Raw genomic sequence first — 12,558 nt, 5'->3', positions numbered from 1 at the left:
CAAACTACTACCTCAGCCCACAGCACGCACTGCTGTCTGCTCCGCCCGTCACTCCACTTGGTTAGGGGGAGGCTCTTTGCAAAGCAGGGTCACACAGTTCAACTTCATTAACTCTAGATGAAGCACAAGCAAAAACTGTACAATACCTTAGTCGACATTTTAAAACAAATGGTAACCTTACCAGCAGTGTTCTCTGCAGCACCATTGACAGTGCCTAACCCTGAACCCTGTAGACAAAGAGAAAAACATGTATCATGATTGAAGTCCATATAACACTTTATTATCCCTTTGTATGTCTGCTTCTCCAGCCATGCCCCTCTATTCTCCCCCTCCAACCACCTGCAGGCTCTGTTCTCTGGCCTCTTCTGCCCCTGATGCCCTCCTCTCGTTCTGCTTGGTCTCCTCCTCCTCCGCCAGCTGCTTCCTCCTCTTCTCCCTGCGCTCCTCCAACTCCTCGTCACGCAGACTCTCCAGGTGCTGCAGGATAGGCATCTTCACCACTGGGACAGAGAGAGAGAGAGAGAGAGAGAGAGAGAGAGAGAGAGAGAGAGAGAGAGAGAGAGAGAGAGAGGGGGGGGGGCAGTTAGCATAATGGGATGTGTGTGCGTGTGTTTCCGTCCACCAGTCTCAAGTGTTTAGAAGGTTGGCTTACCTGCTACACAGTCATGCATGCTCTCAGCATCAAGCACTTTACACTCGTCTGTCCATCGGGTTAAGGCTGTGGGAATACTGGAGAGGGTTCCTAAAAAAATGTGTGGGGCAGATTTTAGAAAAAAAATGTAAAACAGATGGAAGATACAATGCGTAAATTATCTCAATGAAAGTCTCTGACCTCCAGTGAAAGATTAAGAACCAGGAGTAACTGGACCAGAGGATAAATCTAACCTGCTTGTCCCCCTGTGCTGCTCTGCTCGTGGAAGAAGTCGTCAAGCAGCTCGTCGTCCGAGCGTGCAATGATGTGCACATCCTCATTGCCCACCAGTAGACGGGCACGGCCGCGGGACTGCAGGGGTAGGGAGCTGGACAGCTGCAAGATGTCTGCTGCAGCACTTGGGCCAAGCAATCTGGACAAAAGAGAAGACAGACAGGCAGAGTTAAAACCAGTTGAATACTCTACCTACACCTGCACACACACATGCGCACACACACACACACACACACACAAACAAATCTCACCTTTGCAGGATGAGCGGGGGGTTGGGCTGGCGGTTGCCGGGGTAGTGGACGTGGATGGTGTGGCCGGTGTTGGCGGTGAGCTGGCGCAGAGTGCGCTGGCTGCGGCCCATGCCCTGCGCCAGGCGGCTGCTAGTGCCCGCTCCGCCCAGGGTGAGGGAGCCGTGGTCAGCATGGCGCACCATCAGGGGGTGGGAGCTGGGGATGTTGCCTGGGGAGGGAGGGATGTCAGCTGAAGGAACATGATAAACAAAGAGAACAGTTGTAGACATTAGGGGGACAGGTAGTTGACGACCCCAAGTCACCTGACGATCATGACGATTCAAAATGACACCCTAAAAATTTACTTTTACTTCTAATTCTGTGTTTGTTTTCATTTCTGAGATATCAGTTTGAAAACTGTTTTAAAAACTGTGGACAAAGTAGGTGCTGTTCAAAATCTAGCTATAAATGATATAATATAATTAATCATAACTAAGTCATACACCAGACAATGACCGTACCAGATGACTCACCGGTGGTGGAGAACATGTTGTCAAACTCTATGATGAGGTCATCGTCCCTGTCAAACCTCTCAAAGCGAATGTGTGGGGCAGCGTTGATATCTGGGAAGTCTTCATCCAGCTCCATCTCTGAACCTTCATCATCATCATCCTCATCTCCTTCTTCATCATCCTGAGAAAAAATACCAAACTGCTGTAAGTGACTAAATAACACCACGAGTTCTCCCCAAAGAATATGAGACTTGTAAACATTTCAGAGCAAATTAAACTGATCTTTTGTCAGCTTATCGTCAATTGATACATCACTCTTCAAGGCGAGAGCGAAAGTTATGTTCCTCAGCTAATTCTGCATTTTAGCAGGGTTTTTGAGCACAGAATCCAGTTTACCATGTTCAAAGATCCAGTGTGTTGCTTTCAGTAGAAACTGTTCTTTCTCCTTACCTGGTCCTCCTCCTCTTCCTCTTCTTCCTCCTCCTCTTCATCCTGGCTGTCCTCGTCATCGTTGCTGCCGCTGGAGTCTTCCTCCTGCGTGTGCTCCTCATCCTCGGGCTCCAGGATGTTCATAGAGTCTGAGAAACAGAGGGAGGAAAGTCAGCCCAAACCACTCAGACAAACAGCGCTGAGCAACTGGATTACTAATACCCCTTTCAGACAGAGGGGAAATGATGCTACTGCAGCGCTTCAGTCACACCTTTTTTGTTGTGTATGAAAGTGAACGCTACAGCTTTTTAGAATGGCAAGTAAACCTACTCAGGGGGATAGTTTCACTGTGGTGTGGGTGCACCTTACCTTCACGATTGGCCTGAAGAGTGGAAGCCTGACTAATATTGGAGGGGGCCTCATCCATCAGAACATCCTCTTGTGATTCATCCTCTCCACTGCGCCCAACTGAGTGGCAGATAACACAACCAATCAGAAACAGACCCTGTACATGTGCCCTTTTCCAATGGCCCCTCCCATAGATAAATCCAGGCTGCTTACCGATAATGGTGCTGTTGACAGTGCCAGCGTCTCTCTCCAACAGCTCATCAATCAGGTCCACCAACTCGTTCTCCACCTTCACATGGTTGAGAGAATAATACACTATTTGTATAAAGTATATATTTACAAATATAAAAAAACAGATATGCAGATTTAAAAATATATATATAAGTATAAACAGTCAAACGCAACACATTAAAAAGAAAAAACTATTAAATAATTGAAATAAATAATACAAAAAAATCAGTTTTAAGAAGAGATTTCAAAGAAAATACTGATCTTCCTAATACCCACAGGCAGGTGGTTCCAGAGTCTAACTGTTGTCTTCAGTCTAGACTCCGGAAAGGGCAGAAGGGCCCTGCCTGAGGATCTTAGGCTGCACTGAGGCTCACAGGGGATTAAAAGGTAAGAAATATAGTCCGGTACCAGTCCGGTTCGGATCCGGCCGAGCCTTAAAAGTTATCAGTAAAATCGTAAAAAAACAATTCTAAAACTAACAGGAAACCATTAACAAGAGAAGGACTGTCCAGCCATCAACCAGACACAGTGAATGTTGGGGAAAAAATATTACACTATTTTACCAATAGGCACCTTCACTGCAGTTGTGCTGCACACATTATCAGATCTCAATGCCTGGAGAGGGTAAACCATTCTGCTGATCAGACCATTGAAGTGCAGTGAACAAAACAAGTTAGAACCTGTGTTCTAGCTGTGTAGATAGATAGACTTTATTTGTCATTGTTACAGTACAGGTACCAAACAACGAAATTTAGGAGGGGAGGTACATGATCCACTCACCTGCATTGCCTGTGTGCTGAGGACCTCAGGCTGGCCTGCGATGACCACGGTGTCTCCCTCCACCTCTCCGTCCATCAGGTCACTGTCTGTACCCTGGACCCTATGACTGCCCTCTACTGGCTCTGCCTCCCCTGAAACACATCGCATTAATGAGGCTGATGCTTTACCTGAAATCAGTCAATGTGGTTCTAGTGTGTGTGTGTGTGTGTGTGTGTGTGTGTGTGCGCGCGCGCAAGCATAGTGTCTTTTTACCTTGGTCCTGTGTGTTGCTATTGCTGTCCCTGGCGGTGCCCACAGTGTCGTGTTCAGTCTTGTTCTTGCTGGAGCCTCCCTTCCCTCCGAACAGACTGCTGGGCTGGTTGACGATGCGGGACAGGGTCTCCAGGGGCTTCAGGGCAGCGTTCACCGTGTTGGCCATGTTGGGACTACAGATATAAAGGAAGGAAATGGTGAGGAAAGGGTTGGCTATTTAGACTGCATTTATACATCTCATGGATATTAAGTCATCAAGCAAGCATTAACATAAGTACTACCTATCATGACAACAACATACTTTTAATGTTTCACTTTCATTTTGTATAGTGTGTCCGTGGCATTGAGCAGAGTGGAATTCACACACACAAGCACCACACTGCAGGCTAGAGGGCACCGCTAAAGGTGTCTTTAAGGTGTCTATAAGGTGTCTTTTTGGCTCGAGCTATAGAATTAATCTTGTACCATCATTTAAAATGTGTGGTCAAATTGAGGGCAGTATCTAGTCTAGTGTGTGTGTGTGTGTGGGGGGGGGGGCATGGGGCAGTAGCGTATCTACCTGGAGAGGTCTAGGCTATGGGGGACGCGGGCGAGGTCGTTCACCAGGCCCTTCTTGAGGAAGAGGCGGATGATGTTGTTCATGCCGTTGTGCTGCGTCTTGGCAGCGGCCGTGCTGTAGAAGCTGGAGGTGGAGGGGCAGGACTCCATGATGGTGCTGATGATGCACATCACCGCCTGCAGCCTGGGAGGGAGGGAGAATTTCAGTAGGTTTTCATGAGTCATCGTCGAGTCATGCGGTGTGATCGGCGGCAGCGTCGGCTGTGCCCACTCACCTGGCGTGTTTCTCTGTGCCCTCTGCCATGGCCAGCGCTCGGCTCAGTGCAGCCTTCACCTCGTTAACCAGGGCCACCTGGGCGTCTGTGCCGGTGCCAGCGGCTGCCAGGCTGGCCAGGAAAAGACGTGCCAGGGCAGGGGTGTCTTTGTCCTCTGAGTTCTGCGTGTGTGGCAGCAGGTGGTCCAGCACAAAGGCCAGAACACTGCAGTCCTACAGGGCACAGAGAGGAACACAGTCAGGACACAATACTGAACCCAACACCAATACTAGGATAACGGTACTGGGACCGGTCTGGCAATAACAACAGGGGTTTATCCACAACAGTTTGTCTCCAGTACAGCCAGGTGGGTTGAGCCTATGGTGAGGCAGACCCACCTCCTTGATGAGCTCTGATTGGCCCGCGGTGTAGCAGTAGGAGGCGATGAGGGTGGCGATGCCCACGTAGGAGCGCACCAGCTCTGCCAGCAGCCGCAGGATGGTGGAGGTGGGCATCAGGGGCTTACTGGCTTTAGCCTTGGCCCCTTTGCCCTCCTCAGAGCTGGTGCTCTTCTCTCCCTCTGTTGCCTCCTTCTCCTCACGCATCTCCTCTGGGGTAGAGGCTGGGGAGAGAGTGGAGAGAGTTAGGACTAAACACAGAGAGAGAGAGGGATGGATGGATAGATACGTGATGGGGTGGTCACCTTCTCCCTGGGGTGTCCCAGACTGAGAGGACTCAGCCACACCTCCATCTGCAGCAAACACCTGAGCCTGGGAGGAGAGGGGGAGAAATGATCAGCTACAACATATAAACCAACACCACACACACGCAGTACAAATTGGTCAGGGTCAGACACTCACATTGATGTGGAAGGCAGCCCGGGATTCAAAGTCGCTGCCCTGCCGTGTGAGTCTGTACTGCTGGTAGACATCATCGCCCACATCCTGGAGGATCTGGCACAGGTCCTGCCCACCTGGCACTGCCACAGCTCTCTCCTCTGGCCGCTCAGCTACAGGACACACACACACACACACACACACAGATTACTTCTCAAAGCTTACAAGCGTGTGTGTGGCTAGTAGTACTAGTGTGGCTAGTAGGTAATATTTCTGGAGGCTTTTCAGGAGCCTATGTATGTCGCACCCTCTTCAGGAGCGTGGTAGGCAGCCAGGGCGTTGAGCATGTCGTAGATGACCTCTTTGATGGTGTCAGGGATGGGGGGCAGTGGGGACAACTTCAGGGGGGTGGTCTTCACCAGCTGAACAGCGTTGGGCCCCTTGATGCGCAGGTTCTCAAACTCATCATCAGACGCTGTGGAGAGGAAGATAAGAGCCGAGGAGAGAGGGAGTAAACACCTCATCACCAACAGCACCTAAGATGAGTACACACTTTCTCATACACGCTAAAACCTTTTTAATGGATTTCAGTTAAACACACCCGTGCCAGCTCCGCGGGGTGCAGGCAGGGCGATGCGGACGCAGTTGTTGGCCGTGTCAGCAAAGCAGTCAGGGTTGCGGCACGCGGCGGGGCCCAACACGCGCAGGATGTAGTTGATCTCTCGCGAGCCCAGGCTGCCCGACACCACGCCAGAGGTGGTGCTGCCCGCTCCGCTCGTCACTGCAGACCTCACCACCTGAGATGACGGGAGGTGGGAGAGACAGGGTTAGTCAAACTGAGAATGAGGTCAGAGATTAAGGGATGGGGGGGCTTAGAAGAGTGTAAGACTGGGGGTGTATGTCAATATTCTATTGCCCTTTCTTCAGGTCCTACATTTACACTGATCTGACAACACAGGATAGGTTAAAGCAACATGGTGGATTCCTATCAAGGGTTGGCTTTCACTGGTCCTGCTTTTACTGAGACTAGTGGAGGAAGCTACTTTAGACTACAGGGATCAACCTTGGGAGGCGTCTGGGGACAGAGAGAGAAGGCGACTCCTACCTTCTCCATGGTGTGACGGAGCGTGGCAGGGTCCTCAATGATGTGGCGGAAGAGCAGCGTGACCAGTGGCGTGAAGCCGTTGAAGCCAGAGCCCTGCGTCAGGCCCAGGATCATGCGTGTGCTCTTAAGCTCGGCGAACATCATGGCGTAGTGATGGGTGCGTGTCAGGCGCAGGCAGAGGCGCAGCGTGGCGTGCAGGGTGTCGGGGTCGACGGGCACGCTGATCATGCTGACGCAGGCGCGGATCAGCACCGTGGTCATGTCCTCCGTCAGGCCCTGCACCATGATGGCGCCCGTTAGGGAGGAGCGCTCAGACGCTGACGTGGGGTCTAGTGGGGCCGCGGGGGGAGGGGCCGGGGGAGCCGAGGGGCCAGTGGACGAAGGCTCCTTCAGCTGGTTGCCGTCTTCCTTGGGAGCACTCATCTCTACTGCCACTGGGGCTGAGTCTGTCATACACACAAACACACGTTAGTATATGCACTCATCTCTACTGCCACTGGGGCTGAGTCTGTTATACACACAAACACACTTAGGGACGTGCATTAGGGCTGCAACTAACGATTATTTTGGTAGTCGACTAATCTGTCGATTATTTTTTCAATTAGTCGCGTGGCCACGGCAGTGGCCGCGGGCTCCAGTGCATGTTGTACCTCACCTTCTCAAGTCTGCACACCTGTGAATGTCACCCTGTTGTCCAGTCTCTCTGGCTTAACATACGTTCCCATTGCAAATTCAAATAATGACTCATGAAATATTTGAATTTGGACCTTCCAAAACATTTAATACATACAATAATCAATCTTTGTTTCAATGAAACAAAATAAATAATAAACGGATTTATGCTTCTGCGTCACACCGACGACGCGCACCTTCCCCAGAATCTCAAAAAGGGGCTAGTGCTACGCAGAACAACGCAGACCGCACTGCACGTGATTGGTCCGCTTGGTAGCACGTGACTCTGACATGTTTCTGACTGCCTCGTCGGCCTGAATGCGCAAGCGATGATAGAAATGTTGTTTACGTTTTCTGTAATGAGCAGGTTTGAAAAATTAAGATAAACGTCGCATTATCTTAGTTTAATATAATTTCATGTTTCATGTTAATGTTACCTTTTTTATAACAAGCTTAAAAAATGTTTTTTTTAAAAATCGCCTTTTTTTTTTAAAATAAAAAATACGATTAGTCGACACTAAAATTCCACGTCGACGAGTTTTTATGATCGACGTCGTCGATTATGTCGACTAATCGTTGCAGCCCTAACGTGCATAACTACATTTTTCCATATTCGAATAATCGGTGGGTGCTATGAACGAATCCACAAATGTGCGTACGCATTAGAGCGGTGCTGTCCAGCCATTTCCAATTGCAATATTTACCAGTGGTCTAGCTATAGCCTACCGGAAATCAAACGGCCAAATACAGACATTCTTTTAATTAAAGATTAAATGGAATTTAATTCATCCGTGGTAAGCTACTTGGGTATGTTTTGGCTAAAGCATTGCGAACAGGCTCGGCGCATTCACCACCATGCATCTTTCAGACGCTGGAAAGATGCATGGTGTACACGGCTTCATTTATTTAAAAAAAAACTGTCTCTATGTATGCCATTCATTCTCTAAACCCTCTGAATACATAAATTAGGCTAACATAACAATATTGCAGAACATAAAAATGCATGCCGCTAATACCGACGCTTGCATTAGAGCGATGCACACATTTTGTACTATAGCTGTCCAGCCTCACTCTCGGAAAACAGCGATCTGCCTCCAATCTCTTCAGCTTCAACTGATACTCTCACTCTCTTTCTCCTTTCGGACTTTCAGCATGCGATCTACCATAGAGCCACGAGATGTAAACACTGCTATTTATTACAAAGAGACCAACAAAACACGCATACTCCTACACTAGCAACGTAGCCCTCCCAAGGCTAGACTAGGCTAAAAACAAGTAGGAGCCCAACGTTGAATGACGCGGGCAGTTGGATGACGTCAGACTCTCGTCCCATTCCACACTATAGTAATAATAATTACTGAACTATATTATGCTTGTGTAGTGTATATAATTTTTCTGTGCATGGTTAATGCAAAAACTACAACAAATAGTGCTACAGAAACGACATTAGTTCGACATCGACTCCCTAACAGAAGGAGTTGGTGTCGGTGTGTCCGTTACCTGGGTCGGTTAGGGTCTCCTCTGTCTTGCTCTTGTCCGCCTCTTCCCTCTCCGTGTTTGTCATGCTGTCAACCTTGGCAGGTTTGGGTAGCCGAGGAACTCTTTGGACAGTCAGCATCACCGGCCTCCGGTTACCCGTCTCCTCATTCACCTGAAAAACCAACATGGAAGACAGGAGTCGTCAGAGGGAGAGGGACGGAAACACTACTCGAATTGAAAATGACAATCTTCTGATCCTTTTTTTTTTTTTTTTAAGGAGTGCTTTCTGGCTTAACTATAGGAGTGCTCTGTGTGTGTGTGTGTGTACATACCTGCACCATGGTGTTGAACTGCACAGTGTACCTCCGGCGGCCTGCGGTGAAGCGGACGCTGCTCTCACCGGCTCTCCAGGCCGAGTCGATGGTGCTGTTGTTGGAGGCACTGTAGCTGCACCAGCGGCCCGAGCGGTCGTCAAACCACCGCCAGTTATTACCGTTGGGCTGTAGGTACTGGAGGGAGGGAGGGAGAGGGGGGTTGGGGGAAGGATGAGATCAAGCAAGACTGGTCAGCAGATGCACACCTGCATGTGTGATGCAGACATCTGCAGTCAATTCCTCTCACCTTGTTCATCTGAGCTCTGCGTTTGGATGAAACAGCCATTTTCTCATAGAAGTCAATGATCAAGAGCACGGGAGTGATCCATCTACATGGAGAATCAGAGATGGACAACAATCAGTCATGTTATAACTACAACATTGGGTATTGCGATGTGGGACACTAGAGCAGTCCATATATTCATACACATTTATATACAGTAAATGTAAGACATTGCCAAAACGCTAGAATAAATGCATTATGTCACTTTAATAAAGGTTAACGCAGTTCATCCTAACATGTCAGTGTAGGTGAAAGGCATTTGTGCAGGTGTGCTAATCTCTCAGTCCTGTCCTCTGTAGTGGGAGGATGATGGGAAGGACTCACTTGGGTGTCTGGATGTCCTTCTGCTCCTTGGCAGCTTGCAGACAGGGCTGCACCACCTCCAGTAGCTTGATCAGCACATTCAGGATCCCACTGTTCTCCACCACTCTGGCACAAGACAGCTTCAACTCCTACGACGCAGTCACACATAGCAGGCGTCAGCAGACGCACACAAGGCAGGGTGTATGTGTGTACTGAAGGGATCTCTTTCTCTGTCAGTAGCTAAAATTGTAACGTGTAGTGAAATGAGTGTGTGTGTATTGGTACCTCGAAGAGCAGCGTGAGCAGTAGGATGCGGGTTGCCAGGTTGGAGGCCTGGGGCAGGGTTGCCATCTGTCTGGTCCACTCTGACACGGTTTTGGTGTCACTGGTGGTCAGGGGCACGGCTGCCTTGATCAGAACATCTGCAGCCTCCCACACCTACAGATAACAGACACACACACACACATTACACTATGAAGCTAAAAAACAGCTGCTTGGTGGAAAGGGCCAGTTAGTTTCCATTAAAAATCAAGTCATTTGGCTATATGGTTATGTGCCTTCTCCCCAAAGAATTTAAGAGTGGCACTGCACCACACTGTGAACTTGGCTGCCCCAATAATAATAATAATCATCTTTATTTATAAAGCACCTGTCATACATAAGAATGCAGCTCAAAGTACTGTACAATACAGCACAAAATAAAATAAAATAAAACAACTAAGACATAAGTAATACAATGCAAAAGAAAGAAAAACATTAAAAACAACAGTAAATGACTGAGCATAATAAAAACATAAACATATGTAAACCAGTGTTTCCTCTATATACATTGATTTGTGGCGGGCCGCCACAAATACATTTTCTCCGCCACCAATTGATTCAGTCCACTTTGATTCAGGCTGCGCAACACATTTCGTTCCGATTTAGGGAGTAGTAAGTTACAATATATGTTACAATGTTGCAATTAACCTGTGTTCGCACTGCAATCAAGACTGAATTGCTCTCAACACGTGCGCGAGTCGACGCCCGTCGCCGGTCCCTTTAATCCCTTATCCTTATCTAAAATGATACATCATCAGCGACGACTGTGGGTTATTGCATTTACTGCTGTTCTCTGGTTTATGTTCTTATATACCAGTGCTCAGTAGGGATGCACCGAACATTCGGCCACCGAATGTATTCGGCCGAATATCTCAAAATAAAGCACATTCGGTATTCGGCCGAATGTGTGAAAACACCGAATGTTTACCACCGAATAGTGGCCGTGTTTTGATGACGCAATACAATTAAATATAACTCTCAACAGGCGCGCGGCGCGAGGCGACACGCTTTCAAAACTGGCTGCGTTCGTAAATTCACTCAGGAAATCCGATCAGCACTCGTGGAATGCCTCTCGTCCAATCAAATGACTCGGTTTCTCTATGACGTCGGGCCCAGTGTGCGCTCCAGCGCTCTCAGAGCGACTTTACGAACGCAACCTTACACTCATCTAGCTAGTTAGCTTAGCAGTCGTAGCTCAATTTAAAATTGGAGTGAGAAGCAGAGTTGTTGCCTTGTTGAAAACATATTCAGACTCCCAGCTGTTCTACACGAGTTTATGACATGCAGCTGTATCATGCGGTGGTTTCTATGCAAACCAGAGACTATAAAAACAAAAGATATTCATTCTGAAATAACATGAACTATTATCCTTACACTCAGGTGGACTCAATTCAACTTGTTGAATGACTTGTTGAAGACATTTAGCATTTGACCTAATTTTAAGAGTGACAAAGGGTCTGAATACTTATGTACATGAGGTATTTCTGTATTTACATTTTAATACATTTGCAAACATTAAAAAACGTTTTTACTTAGATTATGGGGTACTGTGTGTGGATTGATGGCAAATCTATTAAAAAATGTGAAAAAAGTGAAGGGGTCTAAATACTTTCTGAAGCCTATGTAGAGACAAATCATGAATATCATTAACTTGAACCCTGGAAAGCAGTAGAGATTAAATCCCACGATAATTAGTTCTTTATAATTTATAATTAGTTCTTTTTTTTCAATCTCAATTTCTTTCTTTGAGAAGCATGAATAAAAAGCAAAATGTATTTAGTTTATGCAATGATAAAATTAAAAACTGCCGATACACATTCGGTATTCGGCCAAGTGTTTCCTTAAATTCGGCTTCGGCCTCGGCCAAGAATTTTCATTTCGGTGCATCCAGGGATTAAAGCAAAAAAAAATCTCCTGACTGAAAATTTGTTCAAGCCAAGTCATATTCTCATTTTAACCTCCACTATATGTTTGTATTTTATAACGTTAGCGTTTTAAGGGAAGAAGATTCTTTTGAACAGCTTTTCTATTGCCAGTTTGCTTTTATGTGATACGCTCGGCGGAGAGGGTGATTGGCTGCCCTTTGCCCCCCCTTGAGGCCCTGTTTAAAAGTAGGGCTTTGGGGAGGGCCAGGAAGATCATGGCTGACCCCGCACACCCAGGACACGGTCTCTTCGCCCCGCTCCCCTCAGGCAGGAGGGTGCGGTCCCTAAAAACTGTGAAGGCCCGACATACAAACAGCTTTTTCCCCACAGCCATCCGGCTCCTAAATGCCGCTGCTGCCCCCCCCCCCCCCCCCCTGACCTAATGCCGCTGCTGCCCCCCCCCCCCCCCCCTGACCTGACCCCCTATCTATCTATCTACCCTCCCTCCACCCCCACTGGACTGTCTGGATATGAACACTTGAACACTTGATCTCTGCACTTTATATTTATATTAATTATGACTCTTGCACTTCGATGTTGGTTTGCACTGTCTTGTCCTGTCTTGCACCTGTCCTGCTGTAAACCGTGCTCCATTGTTCCAAAGCAAATTCCTAACATGTTTACATGTCATGGCAATAAAAGTCTTCTGATTCTGATTTATGTGATATCAATGCTGTTTTCAATTCATGAAATAAAATTGATACTTATTGCAAGGGTTGACTCTGACATACAAATAATCAG

The 12,558-nt window shown here is 47.7% G+C and overlaps 1 protein-coding gene across 1 annotated transcript in view; it reads right to left on the bottom strand.

The window, feature by feature from the left end:
* Positions 1 to 12,558, bottom strand: part of huwe1 (HECT, UBA and WWE domain containing E3 ubiquitin protein ligase 1) — a 39,388-nt gene that overhangs the window by 15,659 nt on the left and 11,171 nt on the right. Inside the window, exons 24-47 of the mRNA XM_080534586.1 lie at positions 9,857 to 10,009; positions 9,593 to 9,720; positions 9,233 to 9,314; positions 8,944 to 9,120; positions 8,633 to 8,783; positions 6,461 to 6,906; positions 5,957 to 6,152; positions 5,663 to 5,830; positions 5,380 to 5,528; positions 5,223 to 5,289; positions 4,918 to 5,141; positions 4,541 to 4,752; positions 4,267 to 4,449; positions 3,708 to 3,880; positions 3,456 to 3,586; positions 2,658 to 2,733; positions 2,466 to 2,564; positions 2,118 to 2,245; positions 1,677 to 1,848; positions 1,177 to 1,405; positions 886 to 1,064; positions 653 to 742; positions 340 to 500; positions 182 to 227 (exon numbers count right to left, since the gene is read on the bottom strand). Of these exons, the coding sequence (XP_080390712.1) occupies positions 182 to 227; positions 340 to 500; positions 653 to 742; positions 886 to 1,064; positions 1,177 to 1,405; positions 1,677 to 1,848; positions 2,118 to 2,245; positions 2,466 to 2,564; positions 2,658 to 2,733; positions 3,456 to 3,586; positions 3,708 to 3,880; positions 4,267 to 4,449; positions 4,541 to 4,752; positions 4,918 to 5,141; positions 5,223 to 5,289; positions 5,380 to 5,528; positions 5,663 to 5,830; positions 5,957 to 6,152; positions 6,461 to 6,906; positions 8,633 to 8,783; positions 8,944 to 9,120; positions 9,233 to 9,314; positions 9,593 to 9,720; positions 9,857 to 10,009 (3,820 nt within the window). The remainder of the gene's footprint in view (positions 1 to 181; positions 228 to 339; positions 501 to 652; positions 743 to 885; positions 1,065 to 1,176; positions 1,406 to 1,676; positions 1,849 to 2,117; positions 2,246 to 2,465; positions 2,565 to 2,657; positions 2,734 to 3,455; positions 3,587 to 3,707; positions 3,881 to 4,266; positions 4,450 to 4,540; positions 4,753 to 4,917; positions 5,142 to 5,222; positions 5,290 to 5,379; positions 5,529 to 5,662; positions 5,831 to 5,956; positions 6,153 to 6,460; positions 6,907 to 8,632; positions 8,784 to 8,943; positions 9,121 to 9,232; positions 9,315 to 9,592; positions 9,721 to 9,856; positions 10,010 to 12,558) is intronic.

This window comes from Nansenia antarctica, assembly GCF_963989245.1.
Source record: "Nansenia antarctica genome assembly, chromosome: 6".
Classification (NCBI taxonomy): domain Eukaryota; kingdom Metazoa; phylum Chordata; class Actinopteri; order Argentiniformes; family Microstomatidae; genus Nansenia; species Nansenia antarctica.
This window is presented reverse-complemented; position numbering and strand designations above follow the sequence as displayed.